Source organism: Crocodylus porosus, unplaced genomic scaffold (assembly GCF_001723895.1).
Source record: "Crocodylus porosus isolate Cpor-Errol unplaced genomic scaffold, CroPor_comp1, whole genome shotgun sequence".
Lineage (NCBI taxonomy): Eukaryota > Metazoa > Chordata > Crocodylia > Crocodylidae > Crocodylus > Crocodylus porosus.
The window spans coordinates 84,816,083-84,841,954 of record NW_017728943.1 but is presented as its reverse complement, the minus strand read 5'-3'; the positions used below and the strand labels follow the sequence as shown (position 1 = coordinate 84,841,954).

The following is a 25,872-nucleotide window of genomic DNA, read 5'->3' as shown; positions in this document are numbered from 1 at the left end:
CCTGGGCTGCTGCAGGTGCTTCCTGGTTCAGCATGCTGGCTCAACTTCAGGGTGACTTATTGCTGCTGGTCTGTGTGCTCTTATTTTGTGTCTCATGCAAGGCACCCTATATGCTACTGGAACACAGCTAGTTCTGCGGCAAGTGCTTGCATCAGGTAATTCCTTGAGTACCTAGTCCCTGGAAGCTCATAATGAGCAGTTTTCCCTGCCCAAGACTCTCTCTGCTGCTCCTTCACTCTTAAAGTAACAGGGGCCTTTGGTTCTCTGTTACAGAGATGCATCTAGATAAGGTATAAATCAATCACAAGCCACTGAACCTGTTGCAGGAATCACTGAGTGAAATTCTGTGGCCTGGGTTATACAGGTAGTCAGATAAGATGATCATGATAATCTTTTCTGAAAAACTGCTATGACTTGATCCAGCTGAAGTCCTACAAAAGGATGTATTTTGTGTACTCTGTTCATTTTTATTTTTAACCCTACCTTTATGACATTATAATAAAATCAGTCCCACCTGTCTAGTCTCATCTATATTCCTTTCAAGTTAAAAACAATAGGTCATAACATATCCATATCTCAACTCTGTACATTGTTTTTCACTGCAAAGTATGTTCTCAGTCTTGTGGCTTTCATAGTATTCACTGATAATATGATTTTACTCTGCTCTGTGAAATCAACTTCGCAAATGTTGAGCAAATCATTAGAAACGAGCAACAAAAAAAGCTGAAAGATGGCTATACAGGGATAATGGTAGCCTGGTCTCTGTGGCTGCAGGACCAGGACAAAGAGAAATCATCTCCAGTTGCAGCAAGGGGAATGTAGAATGGATATTAGGAAGAATTTTCTTACTATGGCAGTGGTTAGTGGTCAAGCATTGGAACAGGCTACCCAGAGACAGGGAAAGATCCAGGATTTTCTAAAGGGGTGGAGGGATTCACCCTCCACTCCCAACCTCTCTCCCACCTCCCCCCACTGTGGTGGGCAGTCTGCAGTGCAAGAACAGCATCTGGGGTCTTTAAGCCCCTCAGTCAAGTAACAATCTTCCCTCTCTTCCATGCAAAGCAGTGTGTCCCCTCCCCTCCCATTCCCCTTTCATATCTACTGCTGCTGCTGTCCCCAGCTCACCTGAGAGCAGGGGGGAGGCTCCAGAGATAGTGTAGGCAGGAGTGGGTGGGTTCTCTTTCCCTGTGTTTGCTCTTGGTCTGGCTGGGAACACCTAGGGAGACCAAGCAAGGGAGAAGAACCCACTGCTGCTATCCCTGGCTGAGCCCAGCTCCTGAAGAGCTAAGCTGGAGCAGGCAGCAGTGGAGCCTCCCCACTATCTCCAGGGCAGCTAGAGATAGCAGCAGTCATGGTCAGGGAAGAGGGGAGGGGAGCAGATGGGAGGGGAGAAAAGGGGAGGTACCACTAGGCATTGAAGGGAAAATGGATAGGGAAATCTTACCCAATTCAAGGGCTTAAATAAAGTCCCCAGCTGCTGCTCCCACAGCATCATTGACTGAAAAGAAGGTTCATCCAAGCCACTGCATCTCTGCACACGCCCCAAGGGTCAATCTGATCCTCTTCCCTTGCCCGATCTGTTACCCTGCTTCCTGCTTCCTTCCCTGTGCTCCTTGCCCAATTTGCTGCTTTGCTTTCTGTTTCCTGCCTCATCTGCCTCTGCTACCTGTCCCTTTCCCTGTTTACTATGTGCCACACACAGAGGTCTGCCTGTGCCACTTGTGGCACATGGGCCACCCCTGATACAGGTGTAGTGGTACTTCCCTCAGCAAAGTTTCCTTACATAGTGCATAAATCAATCAGTCTGTGGAGCTAGCATTCGCAGGCAGTTACTGAGCAAACAGTGTAGTGGCATTTCAAAGGGCTTTATGTGAATGTATCTGAAGCTAACACAATACCCATTGGAATGGGGGTCCGGACCCCATTTGGGGTCTTGCTCCAGTGAGAGACACATGGGTGGAAGCCCATCATGCCCCTGTGAGTCTAGGACCCCCAGGCACCCCAGGAGACATGTGGTGGACACTGACCTCGACCCCCCAGCACAGCCAGGAGGTAAGTGGGGCCCACAGTGGATGGGAATTAGACAGCTGTGGGAGGCAGCTGAGTGGAACCAAGGAGGGTCATGCCCCACCTGGGTCCTACTTGGTCCAGCCCCCTCAGGGAGCCACACAGCCCCAAAGATCCCCTCAATACTCAGGTTCCCTCCCCCCAGTACCTCTGAGGCCGTCACCCAGACAGACCCCATAGTTCCAGCCTCCATTCAGATGGGGCCCCTGGCTCTCAGCTGTGGGGGCTGCCTGGCACAACTGTAGGCACATGGCATCAGGAGCAATGACACCTCTCCTTGTGAGGTTTGCTCCATATTGGAGTCTCTGGAGTGCCAAAAAGGGGAGCTCCAGACTGTAGTGCAGAGCCTGCATGCCATCAGAAATGGTGAAGAGGAGACTAACTCCTACTGCCAGGCCCTTCACCTGAAGAAAGAAGAGAGAAGAGGTAGGTTGGCTGCCAGGACAAGGGTGGACAAGAGGAACCAGGGGTCCCTTGGACAAAGGTTGTCTCTGGACCCAAGGCTTGCTGCACTAGGGTCACCTCCCTCCTGGAACTTCGCAACAGATATGAAGTCCTCACAGCACCAGTAGAGTCCGAAGAGCTGCCAGCTCCTGTAACTGAGGAAGAAACATGACCAGCTACCATCCCTAAAAAGAAATGCAGTGTGGTCATCATGGGAGACTCCCTCTTGAGGGGGACAGAGGGAGCCATCTGCCACCCTGACCCCTTAGCCCATGAGAATTGCTGCCTCCCAGGGGCCCATATCCAGGATGTAGCTGAGAGGATCTTAAAACAAGTCCAGTCCTCTGACTGCTACCCCATGCTCCTTATCCATATGGGCACAAATGACACAGCTCAGGGCAATCCCAGCTGGGTTATAAATGACTACAGGACTCTGGGAGCGGGACTCAAAGGTTTGGGGTGCAGGTGGTTTTCTCCTAGATCCTTGTGGTTATAAGTCATGGGCTGAGGAGGGAAAGATGAATTGAAGAAGTGAGGAGAAGACTGCAGCACTGGTGCCATTGTGATGGCTTTGACTTCTATGACTACAGTCTGCGCTTCAGAGAGAGAAGAAGCAGTTTGTTGGGAAGGACAGCTTCCACCTCACTCCACTGGGGAAGAAGGTCTTCTCAGCCAGAAGGGCTGACCTGCTTGACTGGGCTTTAAACTAAGTTCTCCAGGGGGTGGGTGGATAACTACCAGTGCAAGCCCACCAAGTGTCAAGCACACAAATCAGCAGGTCAGGCTGCTCAAGGGAACCCACTCCTACCCCAGCCCAGGGACGGGGCTTTTCTAGGAGTCCAGGGAAGCCTAGGGTCTCCAATGGCAAACTCACTTTCCTGTATACAAATGCCAGGAGCCTGAGGAACAAACAGAAGGAACTGGCTCTGCTGCTAAACAGAAGTGACTGACTCATAGGAATAATGGAGACCTGGTGGGACTCCATCTATGTTTGGACCACAGGTATAGATGGCTATACCTTGTACAGGAGAGATCGTGTGAAAAAAGGGTGGGGGTGTAGCTCTCTATGTGAAGGAGCAGTACACTTTCAGTGGAGATTAGCACCCAAGAAGGGTGACTCAAGACCCTCTGGGTTAGAATATGAGGGGAATGTGGTGAAGGGGATATAATAGTAGGAGTCTACTACAGACCTCCAAATCAGGAGCATGAGCTTGGCCACGAATTCGCTGGGGAACTGGCTGAGGCTGCATGTTCTCGGTGCATGATTGTCATAGGAGACTTCAACTACTCTGACATCCCATGGGAAGGGCACTCAGCCAAATCTGATCAGTCACTAGGGAACTCATGGACCTCCTGTGCCTAAAAAGAGAAGCTTATAAAGGTTGGAAGACAGGAAACACCACCGAGGAGGAGTATTCAGCACTGGTCCATACCTGCAGGGAGTGAACTAGGAAAGCCAAGGCTATAACCAAACTCCAACTGGCTACACAAATCAAGGACAATAAAAAGTCTTTCATCAGATACATGGGAAGTTAAAAAAACCCAACAAGGGCAACATTGGACCCCTGCTAAACCAAGTGGGGCAGCTGCTAACCAACACCCAGGAAAAAGCCAATCTCCTTTGCTTCGATGTTTCACCAGCCCAAAGGGACCACCCTGCCTGACAAGATGCAGGATTACCAGGGTAAGGGCAAACATACACCTTGAGAGGCTGGACATCCACAAATCAGCTGGTCTGGATGGATTGCACCCAAGAGCGCTAAAGGAACTGGCTGACATCATAGCACAGCCACTGTCAAGGATAGTAGAGAACTTGTGGTGCTTGGGTGAGGTACCTGAAGTTTGGAAGAGGACCAATGTGGTGCTTATCTTCAAGAAAGGGAGGAAAGAAGATCCAGGAAACTACAGGCCAATCAGTTTGACCTCAATCCCTGGAAAGATCTTGGAAAAAATCATCAAAGAAACCATTAATGACAGGCTAACAGAAGGCAGCGTTCTGAGAGACAGCCAATATGGCTTTGTTGTGGGTAGGTCTTGCCTCACCAATCTCATTTCCTTCTTTGACCAGGTGACACATGTTCACAAAGGAGAAGAGGTTGATATCACATATTTGGACTTCAAAAAAGCCTTTGATCTGGTGTCCCATGATGTCCTCATGGCAAAATTGGGGAACTGCAGCCTCGATAATCTCATGGTCTGATGGCTGGGGAACTGGCTCCAAAGTTGTACCCAGGGAGTGGTAGTTGATGGAACCGAATCAATGTGGCACATAGTGACCAGTGGTGTCCCCCAGGGCTTCGTTCTCAGACTTGTACTCTTTAATGTATTTATAAATGATTTGGGCTCTGGTGTCAGAAGCTCACTGACAACACCAAACTATGGGGAAATGTAATCACACTTGAGGACAGGCTAGTGATCCAGGATGACCTAAATAGGCTTGCAAGGTGGGCGGATGAAAACCTGATGGCATTCAACAACGAGAAATGCAAAATGCTCCACCTAGGGAGAAAAAACCTGCATCAGACTTATAGGCTTGGCAGTGTTACACTTGCTAGCACCATGACTGAAAGAGACTTGGGGTCATGACTGACCACAAGGTAAATATGAGCCACCAATGTGATACCACACACAGCTCTGGCTTGCAATTACCAATGCACCTCAAGCAAGACCCAGGAAGTCATCCTCCTGCTGTACTCAGCCTTGGTGAGGCTGCACCTGGAGTACTCATCCAATTCTGGGCTCCACAATTCAGAAAGGATGTGGAGAAACTTGAGAGAGTCCAGAGGGGAGCCACATGCATGATCAAAGGGCAAGACAGTGGGCCTTATGAAGAGAGGCTGAGAGCCATGGGACTCTTCAGCCTGGAGAGTCTTATAGGCTCAGAGGTGACTTGATGGCAGCCTATAAGTACATAAGAGGTATGCACCAGGATCCGGAGAAACACCTGTTCTCCAGAGCACCCCAAGGGATGACAAGGTCCAAACTCCTGCAAGACTGTTTTAGGCTAGACATAAGGAAAAACTTCTTTACTGTCCAAGCCCCTAGGGCCTGGAATAGATTCCCTCCAGAGATGATGTAAGCACCTACTCTGGACACTTTCAAGAAACATTTAGATGAGTATCTTGCTAGGATCCTTTGACCCCAGCTGACTTCCTGCCCCTTGGACCTGATGATTTTGTAAGATCCCTTCCAGCCCTAATGCTATGAAATCTATGAATCAGTGGAACATCTCCCATCAATTTCTGTGGACCCTGGATCAGTCCATTTGTGAGTACTGCACAGAAAGCTACAATAAGAATCAATCTTCTCACCTTCAGTAGTGAAGAAGGGAGCAAGGGAAGTGAACATCCACAAAGAATAGGTGGGTGGCAGAGTGCATCCTAAGGGCCCCCCTCTCCCCCATACACATACACACATTCTCACATACTGCTCTTGAAGGACCCTTCTTCCTACTCCATTAGTAGAGTTCAGCAGGCATTTAAAGGGGAAATGTGTGTGGGATCAGAGTGGTGTAGGGAGGCAGCTAGTTCATGTGGAATCCTTCTATAGCAAAATTAGAGATGCTTTTTCATGATTCACCATGGGGATTTTGCAGTGCAGTCAGGATTAATTCCCTTGGAGCATCATCAGGTCTCACAGATAAAACAATTATGTGCAGCCATGGTGTGGGACCTGGCAGGAGTAGCCCTGAGCCTGAAATAGCCACACTGCACTAAGGAAAGCAACCAGGGCAGGCTTTCTTTGTGGGAGCCCACATGAGAGTGAAGCATAATTTCCCCAAGGATCTTTTAGCTGTTCATAATAGGATGGCTGGAACCTGCAATGCAGTCATGAACTCGAGTCAGGAGCACCAAAGGATGACTCCAGATCATTCCTGTCTACTTTTTTCCCAATTCACAGATAGGTTTTATCTTTGAAAAAGAATATTTAGGTTTCTGGACATAAGATAAAGAGGAAGGAAAGAGTATACAGAGAATGAAGAAGCTCCATAGATAACCTTGCTTGGCTGGCATGCCACATTATTGAGATTTTAGACTTAACTTAGAAGCCCAATCTCAAAAACTAGCCTTTTTGGACCAGTGATGTGTTCTAGTGTGGTTGTTTTCATGTTCCTAGGTATCTTTTGAAAGAAACACTCAGCAGGATTTTACATTTACATGCATCTCTGGAATGATATATTTGAATTAAATAAGATGTTGTGTCCTAATTCTAAGCTATAGACAGCTTCGAGAAGGCAAGTTGTTCATATCATTTCACATGTATATGTGTGTGTGTGTGGTGGATTTATGCTTTGTATATAAACCAACATAGGCATTCTCGGATTCTGATTTTACCAGCACTTGTTGCCTATGGCATCATGTTAAATCCAAGGCACTGGGTGTTTTTATCTAGTGATAGGAAACCTTGAAAAGGCTCCAAATTTGTGTATGACCTGGACAAAGTTCCAGCAGATGTTGTCCAAGCCCCAGTCAGCAAAGTAGGCTAAGAAATCTGTTACAAAGCTTGGCACACTGCTGATTCAAAAAAGGTTTCAACCAAGAAGTTAAAAAAATATGCTCAGACATTGCAGCACTTCAAAAATGGTTTTAAAATTCACTTCTAAAAATGAACTTCTCATCAGAAGCAGTTTATCCTACTGTGTTTTTCTCTTGTCATTGGAACTCATATTTTTGCCTACCATCACTAGCCAGTCATTTAATCTTTTTGCCAAACCTTACCAACTTACTTTAGAAGCACCGCTGCATCACTATATAAATATCCCAGAAAGTGTGCTGTATAAATGGCGTGATAAAGATTCCAGACAAACAATAGCCTGCAGAAAGGGAAAGAGATCCTTATTATAGATCATTACTGATGGTAGAATAGCAAGCTATTTTGAATCATCCCTAATCTGTCCTTACTGGGTGACTGCAGCTAACTGCTTGTTAACTCCATAAATAGGACAGGGTTGGAAGGGACCTCAAAGACCATCTAGTCCTACCTGCTGCACAAAAATCTATCCAGCCTCTTGAAAACCTCCAGTGAAGGAGATTCTACAACTTCCCCGGGCATCTGACTCTATTGTCCTGCTGTTCTTAGTTAGTAAAGGGTTCCTGAGATTTGATCCATATCTGCTAGGGGTGTGCAAAATAGACCCTATTCAATTCAGATTCAGGTACGGCCCAAATCAGGGACAGTGATTCGATTAGTTGATTCAGATCACTGTCCCTGATTCAATTTGGCCAAATCTGAATGTGAAGATTCGATGCTGATTCGGAGAATCAGCGATTCAGCCTTAGACACAGCTTTAAATGTTTTTTCTAAGCACCTCAAGGTACCAGGCGCAGGTCGTGAACCCTGCACTGCTGGGGTGGATGAGGCATCCCACAGGAGCGTAGGGGGGGCCCCTGCATGCTCAGCAGCGAACTCAGAAGTGCACCAGATGTACTTCCTGTCCACTTCTGGACATGGGGGAGAGGTCCCAGCACACCGGAGGGGTGGGCCCAGCACGCTCCCTGGCAGACCTGGCAGCGGACTGTGAAGTGCTTCTGGTCCACTTCCGAGTCTGCTGCCAAGTGTGCTGGGGAGCCCCCTGCGCTCCTGTGGGACGCTCCATGCACCCCAGCAGCGCAGCATTCACAAGCTGCCTGGTACCTTGAGGTATGTAGAAAAAACATTTAAAACTGTGTCTGTCTGAATCGCCAAATCTTGCTGAATCAATTCAGACAGTTCTGATTCGATTCAGAGACATTAAAGGGCCTCCTGATTTGATTCCAGATTTGGAAATTGGGCCAAATCTCTGCCAAATTGAATCAGTGGCCAAAGCTTCGCACAGCCCTAATATCTGCATTGCAGTACTCAGTTTAAACCTTGTGTCTTTCCTGCCTTCTGTGGTAAGGGAGAACAATTTTTCTCTATCTTGTTTATGGCAGCCTTTCAAAATTACTGTGGTGTCCTCATTAGTCACCTTTTTCCCAAGCTAAACATAATACACAGCTTCTTCAGCCATTCCTTGTACTTTCCAATCATGTTATTATTTTTGTCATCCACCTCCAAATCTTCCCACAGATGGATTGGCCCAAACTTGACACGGTAATCCAGCCGAGGCCTATCTAGCACCAGAGAGTTAGGCCTCCTCCAAACAGTTAGGCCAACGGTACTGTTGCCTCCTGCGGTTTGTGCACAGTTCTCTTGTTAATGCAGTCCCAAATTGCGTTTGCTATTTTAAAGACAGCATGACATTATTGATTCATGCTGAGTTTGTGATTCACAGTAACCCCCAGCTTCTCCACAGTGTCACTGCCAAGCCAATTATCCCCATTATATGCTTGTGCATCTGTTTTTTCTTTCCTATTTTGTAGCACCTTATATTTGTCTTTGTTCAATTTCATTTTGTTGCCTCCATAGCCCAGCTCTCCAGTTTACCCAGAGTCCTTTGAATTTTAATCCTGCCTTTATTCCTGGCTGGCATCCCTCCATGTTTTGTACTATCTGCAAATTTGATCTCTATTTCTGCATCCTTGTCATTATTAAACACTGCTGAACCCAGAACAGAAACAGACCCCTGTGGCACCTCATTTGAGAGCTGCTGCCAGTCATGGATGCATTGACTTACCTTTCACAGTTATCCAATCAATTTTATAGTCACCTAATAGTTATTTTACCTACCCCACATTTCTCCAGCTTATTTAGAAGGATGGCATTTTGGGACTGTCAGAAACCTTGGTATATTATGTCCACTGCATTTCCCTTATCCAGCAAAAGAGTTACTGCAATCAACAGAAGTCACATGGTTTGGCAAGATTTATTCTTAACAAATTCATAGTTTCTTGGGTCAGAAAAGACCTGAACAGACCATCAAGTCCGACCCCCTGCCATGGGCAGGAACGAGTGCTGGGATCATAACACCCCTGCCAGATATCTATCCAACCTCCTCTTGAAAACCCCCAAGGTATGGGAGAGCACCACCTCCCTTGGGAGCCCATTCCAGAGCCTGGCAGCCCTAACTGTAAAGTAATGCCTCCTGATATCAAGCCTGAACTTGCTCTCAATCAATTTGTGGCCATTATTCCTTGTTATCCCAGGTGGTGCCCGGGGGATATGTGATCTATACATGGCAGGGGTTTAGTCCCCTAAATTGAAACGGTGGGTTTTTAATTGCAATGATTTAAGTTTAAGGGCTTCCATCACTGTCATAGCAAGGGGCCCAATCCTTTTTCTTTTTCATGGAGACTGCCCACATCTCCTGCAGCCAGGGGCAAGCTGCGCCCCCCCTGAATTGGCTAGCAAGCCACATGCTGTCCCAGCTCAGGCTTGGGGAGCAGTTGGATCGGGTTGGATGCTGCCTTTGAGCTGAGGCAGCACCCATCTGCTAATTGCCCACCCAGGTGGCCTCAGGAGATGCCACCATCATGGAAAGAAGTACCATGGCTACCCACAGCTCAGAGCCCATCAGCAGCTGGACCGCAGCTGTGGGAGATGGAGATGGGCAGGCTCTATTAAAAAAAAAAAAAGAATCACCACTTTTTTCCCCAGCAGAGCCTGATGGTGAGAGCTACCACCAGACTACACAGCCCCTGAGCTGTGGGGGGGCAGTCTTTCCTTCTGTGGCAGCAGCATCTCGTGGGGCCATCCAGGTGGGGTGCTAGTGGGCCAGGGGCTTCCCCAGCTCAGAGGCAGTACCCCACCAGATCCAGCTCTTCCCTGAGCCTGCCCACTGTAAGCCCACTGAGCACTGCTCCCTGGGCAGGCTCAGGGCAGAGTTGGATCTGGTGAGGTACTGCCTTCAAGCTGAAACAGCCCCCGGCCCACTAGCGCCCCACCTGGGTGGCCCCAGGGGGCACCAGTACTGCAGAGGGAAAGACCAGGGCTATACACAGCTTAGGGGTAACTCCATCGGAGAAAAAAAAAGGGGTGAGGAGCCCAATTCTTTTCTTTTTGCAGAGCCTGCATGCCTCTCCTATGACTAGCGGCCTTCCCTCCAAAGTGGTGGCACCCCCTTGGGCCACGCGGGCAGGTGGCTAGTGGGCAGGTGCTGCCCCAGCTTGGAGGCAGCACTCAGCCCAATCCAGCTGTTCCCCAGGCCTGAGCTGGGGAAACATCTGGCCTGCTAGCATCCCTCCCTGCGGCCCCAGTAAGCACCGCCACCATGGAGAAAAGGTTCAGGGTCCCCCACAGCTCAGGGGGTGTTCAGCTCACCAGCAGCTCATCCCCCAGCTGCAGAAGATGCGGGCAGGCTCCATGAAGAAAAAAAAAACAAGGATCAGGCTTCTCACCACTTCTGCCTTCAGCCCGCTCTCCTGAAGTGGACAGCAGGCAGCAGGTGGGGCAAGCTGTCAAAAGGCTGCAACATTACAAATGCTTACATTGCATACTAAACTACATGCAAATGTGGTTTAATTTGTAATGTAACAAACTCATTTAAATGGTAAAACACTCTGCACATGTACAGAGTGACACAAACCGCAAAAATGGGCAATCTTTGTCACATGTACAAGCACCCGTAGTGATCACCTCTTCCTCCTACAGATATTTATATATTGTCTCTTACTAGAATTTGTTGGAATAATTTCCCAGGTGCTGGAAGTCAGGCTGATTGTTCTGTCATCAGAGGTACCTGAAAAAGTACAGTGCCGTGTTTTTGTGTGCTCTCTCTAAAAGGAAAATAAATTAATATTTATGGTTGAAAGAATATATCAATGTCTGCAATGCAATCCATTACTACTGGCTTCAAAAATGAGTGTCTGGGGTGAAATTCTGGCTTCAATGAAGCAAATAGCAAAGCTCAGTTACTTACACAAAGCCAAAAATTAATCCTTGGAGTCTCTCCCACTATTTAAATATGAGGGCTATAGTAAGTAAATGATGTATATGTTTTAAGACACACCTTTTCCATGGGAAAACTCAGAGGGCTAATCAACAGTGCACAGTGTGACCTCCTCACTCCTCTCCCCCTCCCCCTGATGGCTACAAAGGACCAACTCACAGGATCATCATAAAGCTATGGTTTATTAGATGGATGGAAAAGTTGGATCATAAACCTTAGGGCTGATCCCCTCAAACCCACGCACATTCACGCACGCACACACACACACACACACACACACACACACTCACAGTAGCTAGCTATGAACACTAAGCACCTGTGTCAAGATATACCTATTCCCAAGTGCTGGAGTCTGCCGTTGATGGCCAGTCAAGGCTTCTTTCAGTGTGATGTTGCTTCAGAAGGGGGTCACCAGCTGGTCCTTCTGGCTGGGCAGGCAGGGTGCTGGTCAGGTCAAAAAGGGCACCATTGGGGGTCATTCTTTGCTGCCTTTTATCCCTTTCTGGTAGACTTTGGTGACTCCCCAGTTTTCAGGCTTACTCAATCCAGGGGTCATTGACCTTGCGGGACACCCCCCTTGGTGGTTGCTGGATGGCAGCTGTCAACCCCAGGGGTCACGCCTTCAGGCATGTGCAGTCCATTGATGAAGTTTGACTAATTCACTGCTGTGATGAATAGGGCTCTGGGGGCAGTTGATTGTGGGGGGAAGGTATTCAATCCCAAGAGTGGGTCTTCAGCGTTGATTAGTTCAAATCAGGGCTTCTGTACCTTTAACAGTTAAGTTTCAGGGAGTTCCTGGCTCTGTTCTGATCCTTTCCTCTCCTTAGTCTATGGTTTTCTGGGTGTTAATTGCTGCTCCTTAACTTGTTATCCTCATTCAGAGACCTGCTCCATACAGAGAAGCTGCAGTTTGATTCCTGCCCTTGCTAACTTTGTTACATGGTACAGCTTACTTTTAAACTTAAAGTACATTTGTTACAGAGTTAAAAAGCTTAGAATATAAAACATAAAAGGATGAAATACCATGGCACATACAACAAATAGACCAAATACAATGGGGGGGAGGGGAACATACTGATGCAGAATACTATTTTATATCCATAAAAGCATCTAGACACTGTATTTTTATTACAAGTATACCTTATATTCTATAAAAATAACAATAATATTATAAAAGAAGAAGTTGGAGGAAGAAAGAAAAGGTAGAAAAGAGAAAGCATCCCCCAAAGGGGGCAAATACTGCAAAAAGGGCTTTTTGCCATATGGAGGGTCTTCATATGGGGGTGGGGGAGGCAAGCAAAAAATGTTTCTTGCTACACCACCACCCAGAATACCTATAACACCCCTGAATGCAAATGCAATAGCATTGATTTTTTTTTCCCTTTCAGTATACACCCTGTTGAAACTCTTGGACTTTGTTTTTCCTCATCATGAAGGTGTCAGTTATTGCAGTCATTTTGGGTAAGTGCATAGTGAATGCCTACACACCCAAAGATTTGACAGGTCCTACAATATAGTTCTGGGCCAATGATTTGTGGAAAACTGGAAGCCTTCTTTGAACTTTGAATGTCTGAATGATCTCAACACTATGACTCAGTTGACAATGTCATTCAAATATTTGCTGAGAAGCACTCCCCTAAGGAAAAAAAATGAGGAAACAGCACAAAAAGCTTTCCAAGATGACTCAACAACTCTGGAAGTGGATTTGTGTTCTCCAGTGCTGGCTGGTCGGTGGCTATAGGATTCAGCCTGGCCTGCCCACTGCTGCTTGGGTTCATGGTAGAAGATGGGGGGGGGGGGGCCTGTCTCATCAATGTTAACCCAATTTCTTAACTTTTCCACACAACAAAACTTAATCAATTGACCACTAATTAATTAATTGGCAATCTCTAGATCTCATGTGGATTGCAATGGGCCACAATGAGTACATCTATGGTGGGATTGTGCTGATAAAGCTAGAATGTTGGGGCATCTTTACACATGTTCTGGGGTGGGGAGGGGTGTTAGAGTGGCTCTGAAAGCTCTCTAATTAAACTGCCCTCAGCTTTGCATGTATACAGCATGCCACACTTCAAAATGGTGGTGCTCCCACCACCATTTTGAAGTGTAGGGACAGTGAATACATGTGGTACAGAGGCTGCAGGAGCATGCTAATTAACACGCTCCAGCAGATTCGATTAATAAAGTCTGCTCCAATGCATTCTAATTAGAATGTGTCAGAGCAGACATCCAGCACATGCATAGGTGCCTTGATGAAATTAGAGGCCAAAGGGTAGAGTGTAATGGTAGACACTGTTTCAGTGTTCCACTGTTCCATAACAGGGGTCAGATTTCCCATCTGGCATGAACTGGTCTCAGATTTGGTGGAGTTAGTGAAGAGCATGGCAAAGAGCTGGTTGCTGCTCCCTTCTCTTCACTCATCCATCCCCTTTGCAAATTAAAGCCAGATCATGCAAAAAAGGAGCCATTAAAGGATTTGAATCTATCCTAGAAATGAGTAGAACTTGAGGCATGGCTCACAGTCTAAACCAGTAGTACCCAATCTTTTGGCCCTATGGCCAAATGAGTGATGCAGGGTCAGTCTGAAGGCTGGATCCAGTATGTGGGCCCAGTGCACAGGGTTGGGCAGGCACGTGGCCCCAGCCCCACATTCCACATCAGGCCGCAGCCCCAGGGCCCACAGATCAGATCTGGTTCTGCACACTGAATTGGACCCCATACCAGATCACACTTAAGACCCTGGTTCCATGCACAGGGTCATGTTATCTGGCCCACAGGACTTGGAAATCTGGGAAATGGTGTCAGTGTTAATTGCCACTGCTCCCCCACCACCAAATGTCCAGACCCCTGGGGAACCCTTTGGGCAAGTTCATGTGGCTCCATGGGCCAGATTTGGCTTGCCAGCCAGAGGTTAAGCACCACTGATCTAAACAAATTATATATACCTAGCTGAGGAGAAGTACTACCTCCTCTCAGTGAACTCCTCCAAAGGGAATCAGCGGATATAGAAACAAAACAAAAAAAAACAAATATGGGTGTTAAGACTTGGAAGAGTGGTAGATTCAGAGAATAGAAGGAAGTACCAAACTGCATGCAAAGTTCCTAATTGCTTACTGAGTCCCATGTAACCTTACATGGCTGTAAAATGTGGAGATTGTACAGAACTGCCAAGGAAATCTCTGGCCATGAGCTTCTCCATTGTGAGTGTAGAGAGGAACAAAACCTTGAATAAATTTGTAAAGCGTGGGGAAATAAGAGGATATAGCAAGGGAAGGGCTACTTGGCAAGTTCCTTTTTAGAATATTTGGCTCATCTGTAGTGAGTGTCCTATGAGGCATGTGGGGAATCAGTGAGAGAGATCCATATAGCTCAGGGGTGGGCAAAGTGCAGCCTGTGCGCTGGATGCGGCCCACCAGGCCATACTATCTAGCCTGTGGGGCCCCTAAAAAATTTGGAAGTTAATATTTATCTGCCCCTGACTGCCTGTCATGTGGCCTTCAATGGCTTGCCCAAACTCAGTAAGTGGCCCTCCACCCAAAATAATTGCCTGCCCCTAATATAGCTCAACCAAGACGTGTGCATGGTACAGCCAAAGAACTTGAAAAGCACACACAAGCATTGAGAGTTTCAGTGCGTAGAAGGCACTGTGGTCAGGCTGTATGAACAAAAGCAAACCCAGATGGGAGAGAGGGAAGCCTAAGAAGGTGAGAATGAACGTGTCTACATGAGACGCTTTACTCATGATTAAAGCAAATTACTGCACTGTAAGTATTGGGTTCTACACATGCAGATACTTACTGTGCAGTAATTTGCTCTAATCAGGAGTAAATTTGCTACCTCTAAATAAAATTTAGCAAATTTACTCACAAATAATTATTGTGCAGTATGGCACATGTAAATGGCCAACCAGGAGCAAATGTACTCCCAGTCAGCTGGGCAGCAAGGGGCAGGAATTTGCTCCCTGCCCCCAAGAGCTGCCTGCTGCCTGGGCAGGCTCTGTTACTGGAGCCTGGGTGGGGACAATGTCCCCTTCCTCAGTAGCAGGAAGCTCCCAGCCCCCAAACTGCAGTTCTTATCTCCCAGCCCCCACTCCCCGATTGCAGAGCTGGAGCTGGGAGATGAGAATCTCCAGTCCCTTGCTCCAGGATCCCAGTTGCAGAGCAGGGGCTGGGAGCTCCCTGCTGCCAGGGTAGGGGGGCATTGTCCCTGCCTGTGCTTCAGTGGTGGAGCCACCCTGGCAGCAGGCAGCTCCAAGGGGCAGGGAGCAATGTCCCAGCCCCCAGCAGAAGACAGCTGTCTCCTGGTCCAGTGCTGCCTGCCAGCCCCTGGGCTAGCACCCAGGTGGAGCCTACAGCTCCCCTTAGATGCTGGGGGGCTGTGTAGGAGTGGTGTGGGCAGGAGCTGACTACTGCCATGAGCACCAAATCTATTCTCGCTTCCCCACATGTGTAGATGCCTACCCAGGGTGGGTTTACGCTAGAGTAAATTACTCTAGCGTAAACCCACCCCATTGCATTTGCACGTGTAGACACACCCAGTATGTAGCTAATAACTACAGTATAGTACTTGAAAAAAAGAAAAATAAACACAGGGAAATGAACATTACAGATGGCATCTGGTCAGTCAATGGACATCCAATAACAAATGAGAAAATATTTTAAAATGTATTTCTCATCATAACAATACATATCCCACTTATCATTGGGTGTGTCAAGGCATAACTGGGTCTTCAACACACTAACTGAGACAGGATACCAGGAACTACCAAACCAAATCAGGCTAGTGGGCCATATCGTTTGGCATCCTGTCTTCCTCAGTGCACCGTACCAGCTGCTTCAGGAGGGTTCTATAATCCCTTTTGTGTGGTATTATAGCAAAACTTGCCCATGAGGGAAATTTTCCTTCTAACTCCCCCTCCCTAGCTCCTCAGCTAATTGTTAGTTTGCCATAAGGCATGTTACGTCCCTTACATTTTTTATTCTATTAAACAGAAACGTGGAAGGTTGTATTAGTGTAAAAGTGATGTTGTAGCCATGGTGGTCCAGAAATTATTCAAGAGGCAAGGATTTCTTAGGGTGATCACTTTTATTGGACCAACTCTGTATTTGAGATAAAGTTAAACAAGCTTTTGAATGCAAAATGTTACTCCTTGCAAATGTCTATGAGTTTCTTATATCTGCTGAGCACTTGGACTCAGTAGTATCTTCTGGCAATGAATCTCTCATGTTAGGGGGGCAGGGGTGTGAGAGAGAAAGTGCTTGTGCATGATTGTGCATGTGTCTGAGTGTAAAAGTGATCCAGCAAAGTCCATTTTTACCCTTTTGTGAAAAGCCCCACCCAGAGCAAAAGCCATCTTGAAAGCAGACTTCACTTTAGATAGACCTCTAATTACTGTGTAGAAAATGTTGGTTTAATTTTTATGATGATTCATCCTGATTCTAGTACAATGTTTTTCAACCTTTTTTCACTTGTGGACCCCTACAAAATTTGGAATGGAGGTGTGGACTCCTTTTAATTATACATGTGGGTAGTCACATACTTTAGATTGATCATAGTAATCTTTTATGGACCCCTTAGACATAATCTGCAGACCCCCAGGAGTCCATGGACCACAGGTTGAAAACCACTGTTCTAGGAACTCCAAGTATTGGTGCTTCTGCTGACTGGTGCTGGCAGTCACCCATTTGCCTGACATTGTTTTCTTTGCCTTAGCTTTGTGTCTGACCTGTACCAGTGCAGCTAAAGAAGCCACAAAGAAGACCAAAAAGCCTAAACTCTGTAAGTAGTCCCTTTAGCATGCCAGGATGCTTTACAATAGGAGCACTTGATGCAGAAACAAATATGAGCGTGGCTATGATTATCTCTCAACAACTCCTTGGGTTTCTCTAAAGAGCAATTAGAAACATACAGCAATACACAGCCTCTCTGAACATGACTGCATATCTCATAATGAAGTGACACATCAGAGTGAAATAGGTCCAGCAAAAGAATACTGCATACTCAAATTCCACAATGAAGAGCATGGTATAAAAGCCTAGGTGGCAAGGCATTGATATATTGTAATGAGCACACAGTGAAGTGAAATACACTATCTTAACTGCTGCGAAAGGTGTGTTCTATGTCCCTAATACAAAGATGTGCGATTTCTACCTACAGTCCTAGGAGGATGTTTCGGTACGTTCAGTTTTGCCAAGCCAGTTAAAATGCAAGCCTGCTGTTAAGTTGTGGGCTCTGGGTGTGGCATTTAATCACAGCCTTACCTTGTGGGTGATACAGAGCAGCCTGGCCACAAGGGAAGTCCTGGAAAACTGTCTCATGTGTGCACAATAGCTCCCTGCCCTCCCTCACCGTGTGCCGCAATCTAGCCCATGGTGATTTAGAGTCTTTAACATGCCCAAGGGAGAGGTCAGTGGAGATTTTCCATCTAAAGCAAGTTATACTTGGGATAAGTGATGCCCACTTCCTTACTCCATTGTTAGTGACACTCACACCCGTTGTCTTGTATTTTTAAGTATTATGTACAGGCATTTTTGGTGTCCAGAGACTGTAGTGCAAATGCACTATGAATGGTACGCATAACACCCTATCACACAAGATTGCATTACATGGTTATTCAACCATGAGAATATTAAATCTCACTTTACAACTATTTTGCATTCACAGACGTCCCTCAGATCGACTGTGACGTCAAAGCTGGGAAGATAATCAATCCAGAATTCATTGCAAAGTGTCCACCTGGATGTCAAGATGTAAAATACCGTGTTTATGGCACCGATATTTATGCTTCTTTTTCCAGTGTGTGCGGTGCTGCTATTCACAGGTCAGACAATCAGTCCAACAAAATGCCAGTTTAACAAAATGGGCTTTGAGGCTTACTAAACCATGCTGGTGGACTTGACTACAGACTGCAATTTTATAGAAAAAGAACACAAGAGGGACATTTATTCTATATCGGGGTATACAACTTCCAGCCTGCTGGCCAAATACAGCCTGCTGAGCTTTGGCATCTGACCCATGGGGCTATTTGGCAGTGGGAGAGTGCTAGCAGTTAATATATTGCATCCCCTCCCTGCTGCCAAAACCCCAAGGTCCCCTCTGGTGAGTTAGAGTTGGACCATGACCCTCCCCCTACATGTCCAGATTGAGGCTGGGCGCTGCCCCCTTCTCTCTGTGGAGCCCAGGTGAGGCTGGGCCACAACCCTCCTGCACAGCTGGTCAGCCAGTGACCCTGTCCCCTTCCCCGGCAGGTCCGAGCCACACAATGCCCCTTTTCCTCCCACCTGGCCAAGTTGGGGCTGGGCTACACCCTGTGGGGTCAGGCTGTGACCCTGCCCCCATGGAACTGGATTGGGGCTGGGCCATGCCCCCTCTTGCCCCCACGGGGCTAAGCCGTGTTCCCTTGCATGGCTGGATCAGGGCCAGGCTGCCCCCCACCCCCAGCCTCACTGCGCCTGCCCTGGGCGCCAAATTGAGTCTACTGGCTGGATCCAGCCCATGGAAAGACTGGGCACTGCCCATCCAGCCCACTGGAAAACGAGGTTGAGCACCACTGCTTTATGTATGAGATCAAACTTAAAGTGCTGTGCACCTCGAATGTCCATTGAAGTTATTTGTTCTTGAGGGTATTTATCAGCTTTACAGAAGAGCTTAGAGTTTTTCAGATCACCCATATATGTGTAGTAAATAACTATTTGTTGTTGCAATATTATTTTTACGTACATGTATGTATATCACAATGAGTGATAGAGTAAAAAAGTAATAACAGCAATATCAATAGTATCATGGGATTGACAACAGAGTTGAGCCTGTGCTTTAGTAGGATTGCCTGAGCTGGAAATACCCTAAGAGCATCCGCTGACAGCCTCCATTACAAGTGCTGAGTGATGTGCCTTCATGCCACAGAAAAAGGTACAGAAAGGGAAACAAGTACCTCTGTTAGGTTGTATCTGCTACACTGAAGCGCCAACAGCTCATTAGTGGAATGTAAGTTAGTTCACTGACACAGCACTATCCTACAACCTCCATATCCACTTAGAAGCGCAGCTGTTGCTTCACCCATTGTTTGGGGCAATACCTTAGTAACCAGGAATATTCAAGATTCAGGGTTTTGTGCCTTACATGAAAAATAATTTCCTATAAATGTACTTTAATGCTATTAAAGAGAAGTCCAGTATTGACTTGGAAAGGAATCACTCAATTAATCTTTCAGGATTTCTTCTTTTCCTTCTCCCCACTACCAGGCTTTGAGTTCTCCTATTCATATATTGGCTTGGTTTAGATCTTTTCAGATGTGTTCTGATGAGATCACAGCCCCAAATGGCATGAACAGCTTAATTGACCTATTAGATTGGTTTTAAATTAGGTAAGAAGGGGCAAGGAAGTTAATACAGAAGACAAGTTTAGGTTAGTAGGGAACTCTTCAATGAGCTAAAACACAAAAAGGAAGCTTACAAGATTGAACAAACAACTAGGGAGGAGTATAAGAGTGTTGCTCCAGCACTCAGGGATGAAATCAGGAAGGCCAAAGTGCAATTGGAGTTGCAACTAGCAAGAGATGTGAGGGTAACAAGAAGGGTTTCTACAATATGTTAGCAACAAAATACATATTCACAGAGCAACTTTTTCACAAATGGACTTTGAAACCCGGGGGAACCTCACCATCCTTTACCTCCCCTGTACAAGATGAATTTTCTTTTCTACCCGTGAAAACTTTTCTTTGAACTCTCCTCTACCTGACGAAGAGTGATTGGACCGAAGACCTTGCGTGGAAAGAAATTGTTTTGCTACTATCTAACTGGTCTAATAAAAGATATTGCCTCAAGCCCAAAAGTTTTGTCTGTCTTAGCAACAAAAGGAAGGTCAGGGAAAGTGTGAGTCTCTTACTGAATGGGGGAGTAGATAAAAAATGATATTGAATATCTTATCTCAATCTTGTATTGACTCACACCTGCCTAGACACACACACATATATATCTATATGTACTGCTGCCATCTGCTGGCTGCAATTGTACCTGCTCATAAGTTCGGAAGTAAATTGCTGTTCACAAAAGGAAAAGAGGTTTCAGTTAGTCTGAAGTCAAGCAGAAGGCAGGGTATATTTGCATCTTATAGACTAACTGAATCAGAGATATATAAGCTTGTGTAAGCAGGAGCTTATTTCATAACACTGATAGCTACCTCTCTTTGGCTTTACAAAAAACATATCACTCCCTCAAGTATTTGCATACAATTACCATTAAATACAATGAGAATTGTGCATGAATATCAGAGTGTAGAATATCCCAGAGAGAAAAGATAAGCCTAACTTCAACTACTGATAGTGAAGTCATTTTCTCTTATAACTCAAAAAAGGCAAAAACACATATTTTGGAACAGTAAGTCTCTGTTTTCTATAAGACCCATTTGTGTTTGGATTTGCTAATGATGTTGTCTGTCTATGGTATATGCAACTTGTGAGTTTCCTTTTATTTTTCTTATGTTGACAAGAATATGTTAAAATAGTCAACCAGTGAAAGGAGAAGCCTCAACTTACTGTAGCTTCCTTCCCATTTACTGAAGCCAGCAGGGATCTGCAGAGTATAATACAGCATAGCATTCACCCCTTTGCTTACAGATGTGCAGGTACTTAAATAAAAATAGTCAAGTGCTTTCCCTAGGATGTGCATGGATGGAGATAGATAGAATACTACCCCTTCAGCCACATCATCAGGTCTGGCTCAGAAACATAGCTGTCTGAAATAGATGGTCTCTTTTATAACGACCTGAGCTTTCCATTGTTGAAGAAATACAAATGCTTCTCAGCAGCAAACTTCCACATATTTCAGTGAAGACTGTTATAGGACAGTATGTCATTTAAAAATGTTCCACATTTCTTGGATGGTTTTGTTTCTAAGTTTCTGTGGTTCCTTTCTGATTTCATATTGCTTTCTTTGTAGTGGTATAATTGACAGCTCAGGAGGGAAAATCCTGGTTCAAAAAGTTGCTGGACATTCTGGTTATAAAGGGAGCTTTTCCAATGGAATTCGATCCTTGTCCCTGCCACGCTGGAGGGAGTCCTTCATTGTTTCAGGTACTGCTGAAAAGCAAAAGAGCTAATTCAATTACGATTTTAAGTGATGTGGACTCTGTAAAAACAGAAGCAAACATCTTTATATCAGCTAACCATGAAAACAGAGTGTTTCTTCATAACCATAACAAAAGACTTTTGCTACAGTTATTGGCTAGGGCCACTGGTACCAAGGCTTTTTATTGAACCCAAAGACATATGGAAAAATATATGCTGGTAATTTTGAATTTTAAAGTAGAATCTTAAGCTGAATTGCGAGAAATACCACCAGTGACCACTTCTATTAAGCAATACCCTGCCTTAGCAGACCATATCAGTATATCCCAAATGTCTTAACTAGAGTTCTGATCCACTTCTGTTAAGCAACCAATTTCTGGAGTTCCATTAAGTTTCTATTTAGGACACAGTTCAGTGTCTTGATTTTCTCCCTCTTCATATAAAGTACAGCATTCGACCACTTACACTAATTTATATTTGTAAATTCAGAGGGTAAATTAGTCCTTCTTGCACATTGGTAGAGTAATCTACCAAGTAGACCTAAGAGAGTCTAAAATTAGTGAATGGAGATCTGAGTTAGGGTAACTAATTTATGCTGTTAGTGTATCTAACTTACACTGCTCTGTACATAACTTTTGCATTTGACTTGTATTTCCATTGCTTGTTTAAAACTAATATAACTGTTATGAGTAGTTCAGACATGACTTATGGAAAGATCAAAATAGCCCATATTACATAGGCTGAATATTTTTGTGAACAATTTGTGAATAGCAAATAAGGATTAGGAATATGATCAAACTTCACTGTTGCTTGAGAGCTTCTGATGTTCTTTTTGCCTCAGTCTACCAGCACATGCAAGATCACATTATTAAAGGGTTTTACTTTGGAGGTTTGGAAATTTCCTGTCATGGCTGAAAAGTTTGGCATTGCCTTCTTATGAGAGCACATCCTAACTTTGAATTGTAAGTGGGAAATTGATTTCCACCCCCCACCAATGAATTCCTGCTCAGCCACTATCCAGTCAAATTTTTGTGGGTGCATTTACATGTGTGCTTTACTTCACAGTAGACTAATTTGCTGAACAGTAAAGTGTCATCATCTACATGTGCATGGCAATTAGGCTGGTGTAGAATAATTTACTGCACCGTTAGATAATCCCACCGTTAGACAAGTACTATCTGATGGCAAAGTAAATTACTGCGCTTAAATCCACGTGTAGATGGTGACATCCAGGTTAGTTTACTTCAGCTCAAATTGCACTGGAGTTTATTCAGTCACATTAACTGTACGTGTAGATGTGCCCACTGTCACAAAACTTCTAATTCTGCATATAGCCACCCTTGTACCAACACCATGTGATACATGGTGCAGCAGAAAGCTGGAAATACATGCAACACAAATAGGTAGAGCAAGATTAGGTATATTGAGGCATGATGTCATTCGTTCTGCATGTCTTTCTTTTGACACACTGTGAGGTGCCTCCTTAACATCAATGAAACCATGGACAGTCCATGAAGTGGCTCACATAAAACCAAAAAAAGGCATATTTTAGGAAAGGGAGTCTTCACTAAGCCTTCTGAAAATATGACTGGTTTCTGAGGAATTTAAAGTAATGAAAAAGTGAGAATCCACAACTTTTCATCCTGTTGGCCTGTGGTTGAATACACACAGACCCCACTTTCTACAAAGAAACATTTGTTACAGAGCCAATTACAAGAAAATAATGACTAGACATAAAAACCTTCTAAGGCATCCTCTGAGAACAGCTTGGGAGTTTTAGCTGAGTCACCTGTATGTCAATCAACTTCATTATCAGCAAACCAAAATGTGTATGATATTGTACATTGAAAACATGCTGGTGGCTTGCTTTCAGTCAGGAGACTCTCATGAGTAGTTTGTGATATTTAAAATGGTGAATACACATCTGTAGAAAACAGAAGCATAGCATAGAAAAACTGCACCCTGGGCAGTTTTCTCTCACCCCTCCTCCCTGCCCTCCTCCTACCTTCTCAATTGCTGGCAGAGGATCACAGCAAAGAGCTAGGAAGTCTCATGGAGTGCAAGGCACTCTGGGAATCATAGGGAGATATAGATATATGCTGGTTTGTGTTCTAATTAGAACATGCCAGAGCAGACTTGATTAATTGAGTCTGCTCTGCCTTCGAATTAGAATGCTCCAGATGCTCATCATCATGTATATAAGCCCCTGCAGGTTTTAAAATGGCTGCTGGGGTGCTTTATCTAAACCTGGTCAAATGAAGTTTAAATAATGCATCCCATAGCCATTTTTAAACCTGTGGAGGCTTAGTACACATGACAATAAGACTTTTTAATTAAAGCAGATCTCCAAAAAACACTCTAATTAAAATGTCCCACCCCCCCCAAAGCATGTATATAGGTGGCCATAGTTCTCTAAACTAGCAGGGGAGTTCACTACTGCCAAGGGAAAACTGTCACCCTATTTTTTTGCCACCAGCCCCTGTCCAGAGAGCAAAGAAATCAGAATTTGATGGGGAAAAGTGGAGGGCAGCAGCAAACTCCACTGTTGCTCTACACAACTTGACTCTGAGAATGCCTTGTGCTCCAAGGCACCCACTGCCAGGAAGTGTCAGCAGAGTGAAGCAAAGCAGCAGGTAGGCAGCAGCGGGCAGCCCCAGAGTTAGGCACCCCACTGTGTCCTTCTGACACCCTTCCCTTTAGCTATCACCTGGGACATAGAGTGTTTGCAGATGTGTTATTTTTATATGTGTGTGTGTGCACATGCGTGTATGTTATACATTATATATGCCCTCTATATATTTATATATATTTGTTCATGTTATGTATATAGATATATATATAATCATGTGTTATTTATATAATATATACATGTGTATGTGTGCGTATGTGTGTATACACACATATTTAATACATGTACATACATATGTATTATACATGCACACACACACACATATACATACATATATATACCCTGCATGAGTCAGGGTGCAGCAGCAGAGTGGCTGATATATCTTACTATGGGATCAGCAGTGTGAGTTTGAACCTTCCTCCAAGTTTATGCCAAACACTGCCCCCGAGTAATCCAGGCGTAAGTAGGCTTCTGGGCTGGGAAAGGAAAGCAACTGGACATGATGCTAGTTAAATCACTCCATGGTGTGCTGGTGATTGCAACAGTTTCTGTGACTGCTAGTTCAGTGGGTCAGCACTGAGACCTGGGCAGGCCTTGGACCTAGTTTTGAAATGAGGGTGAAATGTTATCAAATTACTTTCCTCACCTCTTGATCTTCTCTGTTAAAATAGAACAGGCTTTTAAAGGAGATAAAACAAAGGACCCGGGGGTGCCAAAGGTGGTGCAACTGGGGAACAAAGGCAGTATTTTTCCAACTCAGTTGTTAACCTTCTTATATGAAGCAGGCCAGATTTGCTCAGACTCAACCAGGCTACTGCTGAGTGTATGACTAGTCCCTCCTTTTCCCATCCACAGAGGATACCAGTTATCACCCACCCCCACCCCCACCCCCAAATGCAGCATAAGTTGTAGCTTCTCATTCATTTTGGTCTGGAGCCCCATGGTTCAGTCCTCAGTATTTCAACTGAAATGCCAGTAGAGACCTTCGGATGTTAAAAAAAAACATGTCACTACTTCAGTGTGAGAGAATAGATTCATAGAGCAACTCAAAAAGTGTTGGCTCCATCTGATCTGAGGCTGTGGCCTTGGTGCTAGAACTTATTGATTCAGTGCCTTTCCTCTGTAGTTTCTTCTTTCAGAGCATCTTTATAAGTGAAAGCTTGAGCAGTAATGTCTTCACTGGCAAGTCCCATCTATGGCACAATGAGGTTGACTGGCAGAAGGAGATGTAATTTACCTCTGTATAGTTTTATCCCAACTTTTCTGAATCTAGCCTGGAATAGAAACATGAAGGTATCAAAGCTACTGGCTATGAAGAATTTGCAAAGCAAAATATATATATATACACACACACACACACACACACACACACACACACACACACACACACACACATCAATAGGAACGCCATCTGGTTTTGCACTAGAAAAGTTTGTGGTAGATAGCATAACTGCGAACTATACCTGTTTTCAAAGGAAGGACCCCCCCATGTTCAATCCAAATATAGCTACTGTATGTCTCAGTACCCAAGCATGGGATTCTGTGTCATTATTGTAAATGACTGTCATCAGCAATAGTAAATCATGAACCTGAGGTTAGAGAAGAATGTCTTCTGGTTAAAGAGGAATTCCACATCAGAGAACATTTATAATTATAAGAATAGTTTGGCACTGAGAGGCTACCTAGGAAGGCTGTGGGATCTCCCTTTACTGGAGATCTTTCAAAATAGATGCTGGGGTGATCTGGAGTAACCAATCCTGCCTTTCTGCAGAGGGTGGGGCTACATAGTTTCATAGTTAGTAGGGTCAGAAGGGACCTGAGCAGATCATCAAGTCCGACCCCCTGCCATGGCAGGAAAGAGTA

At 45.2% G+C, this 25,872-nt stretch overlaps 1 protein-coding gene across 7 annotated transcripts in view; it reads left to right on the top strand.

The window, feature by feature from the left end:
• Positions 1-25,872, top strand: part of VIT (vitrin) — a 117,424-nt gene that overhangs the window by 34,800 nt on the left and 56,752 nt on the right. For all 7 annotated transcript variants that reach the window (XR_002103661.1, XM_019549734.1, XM_019549732.1 and 4 more), the window contains exons 2-5: positions 12,708-12,778; positions 17,030-17,095; positions 17,981-18,137; positions 21,253-21,386. Coding sequence is in view for 6 of the 7 variants with exons in the window: in XM_019549734.1 (XP_019405279.1) it covers positions 12,748-12,778; positions 17,030-17,095; positions 17,981-18,137; positions 21,253-21,386 (388 nt within the window). In the remaining variant the exon portion in view is untranslated. The remainder of the gene's footprint in view (positions 1-12,707; positions 12,779-17,029; positions 17,096-17,980; positions 18,138-21,252; positions 21,387-25,872) is intronic.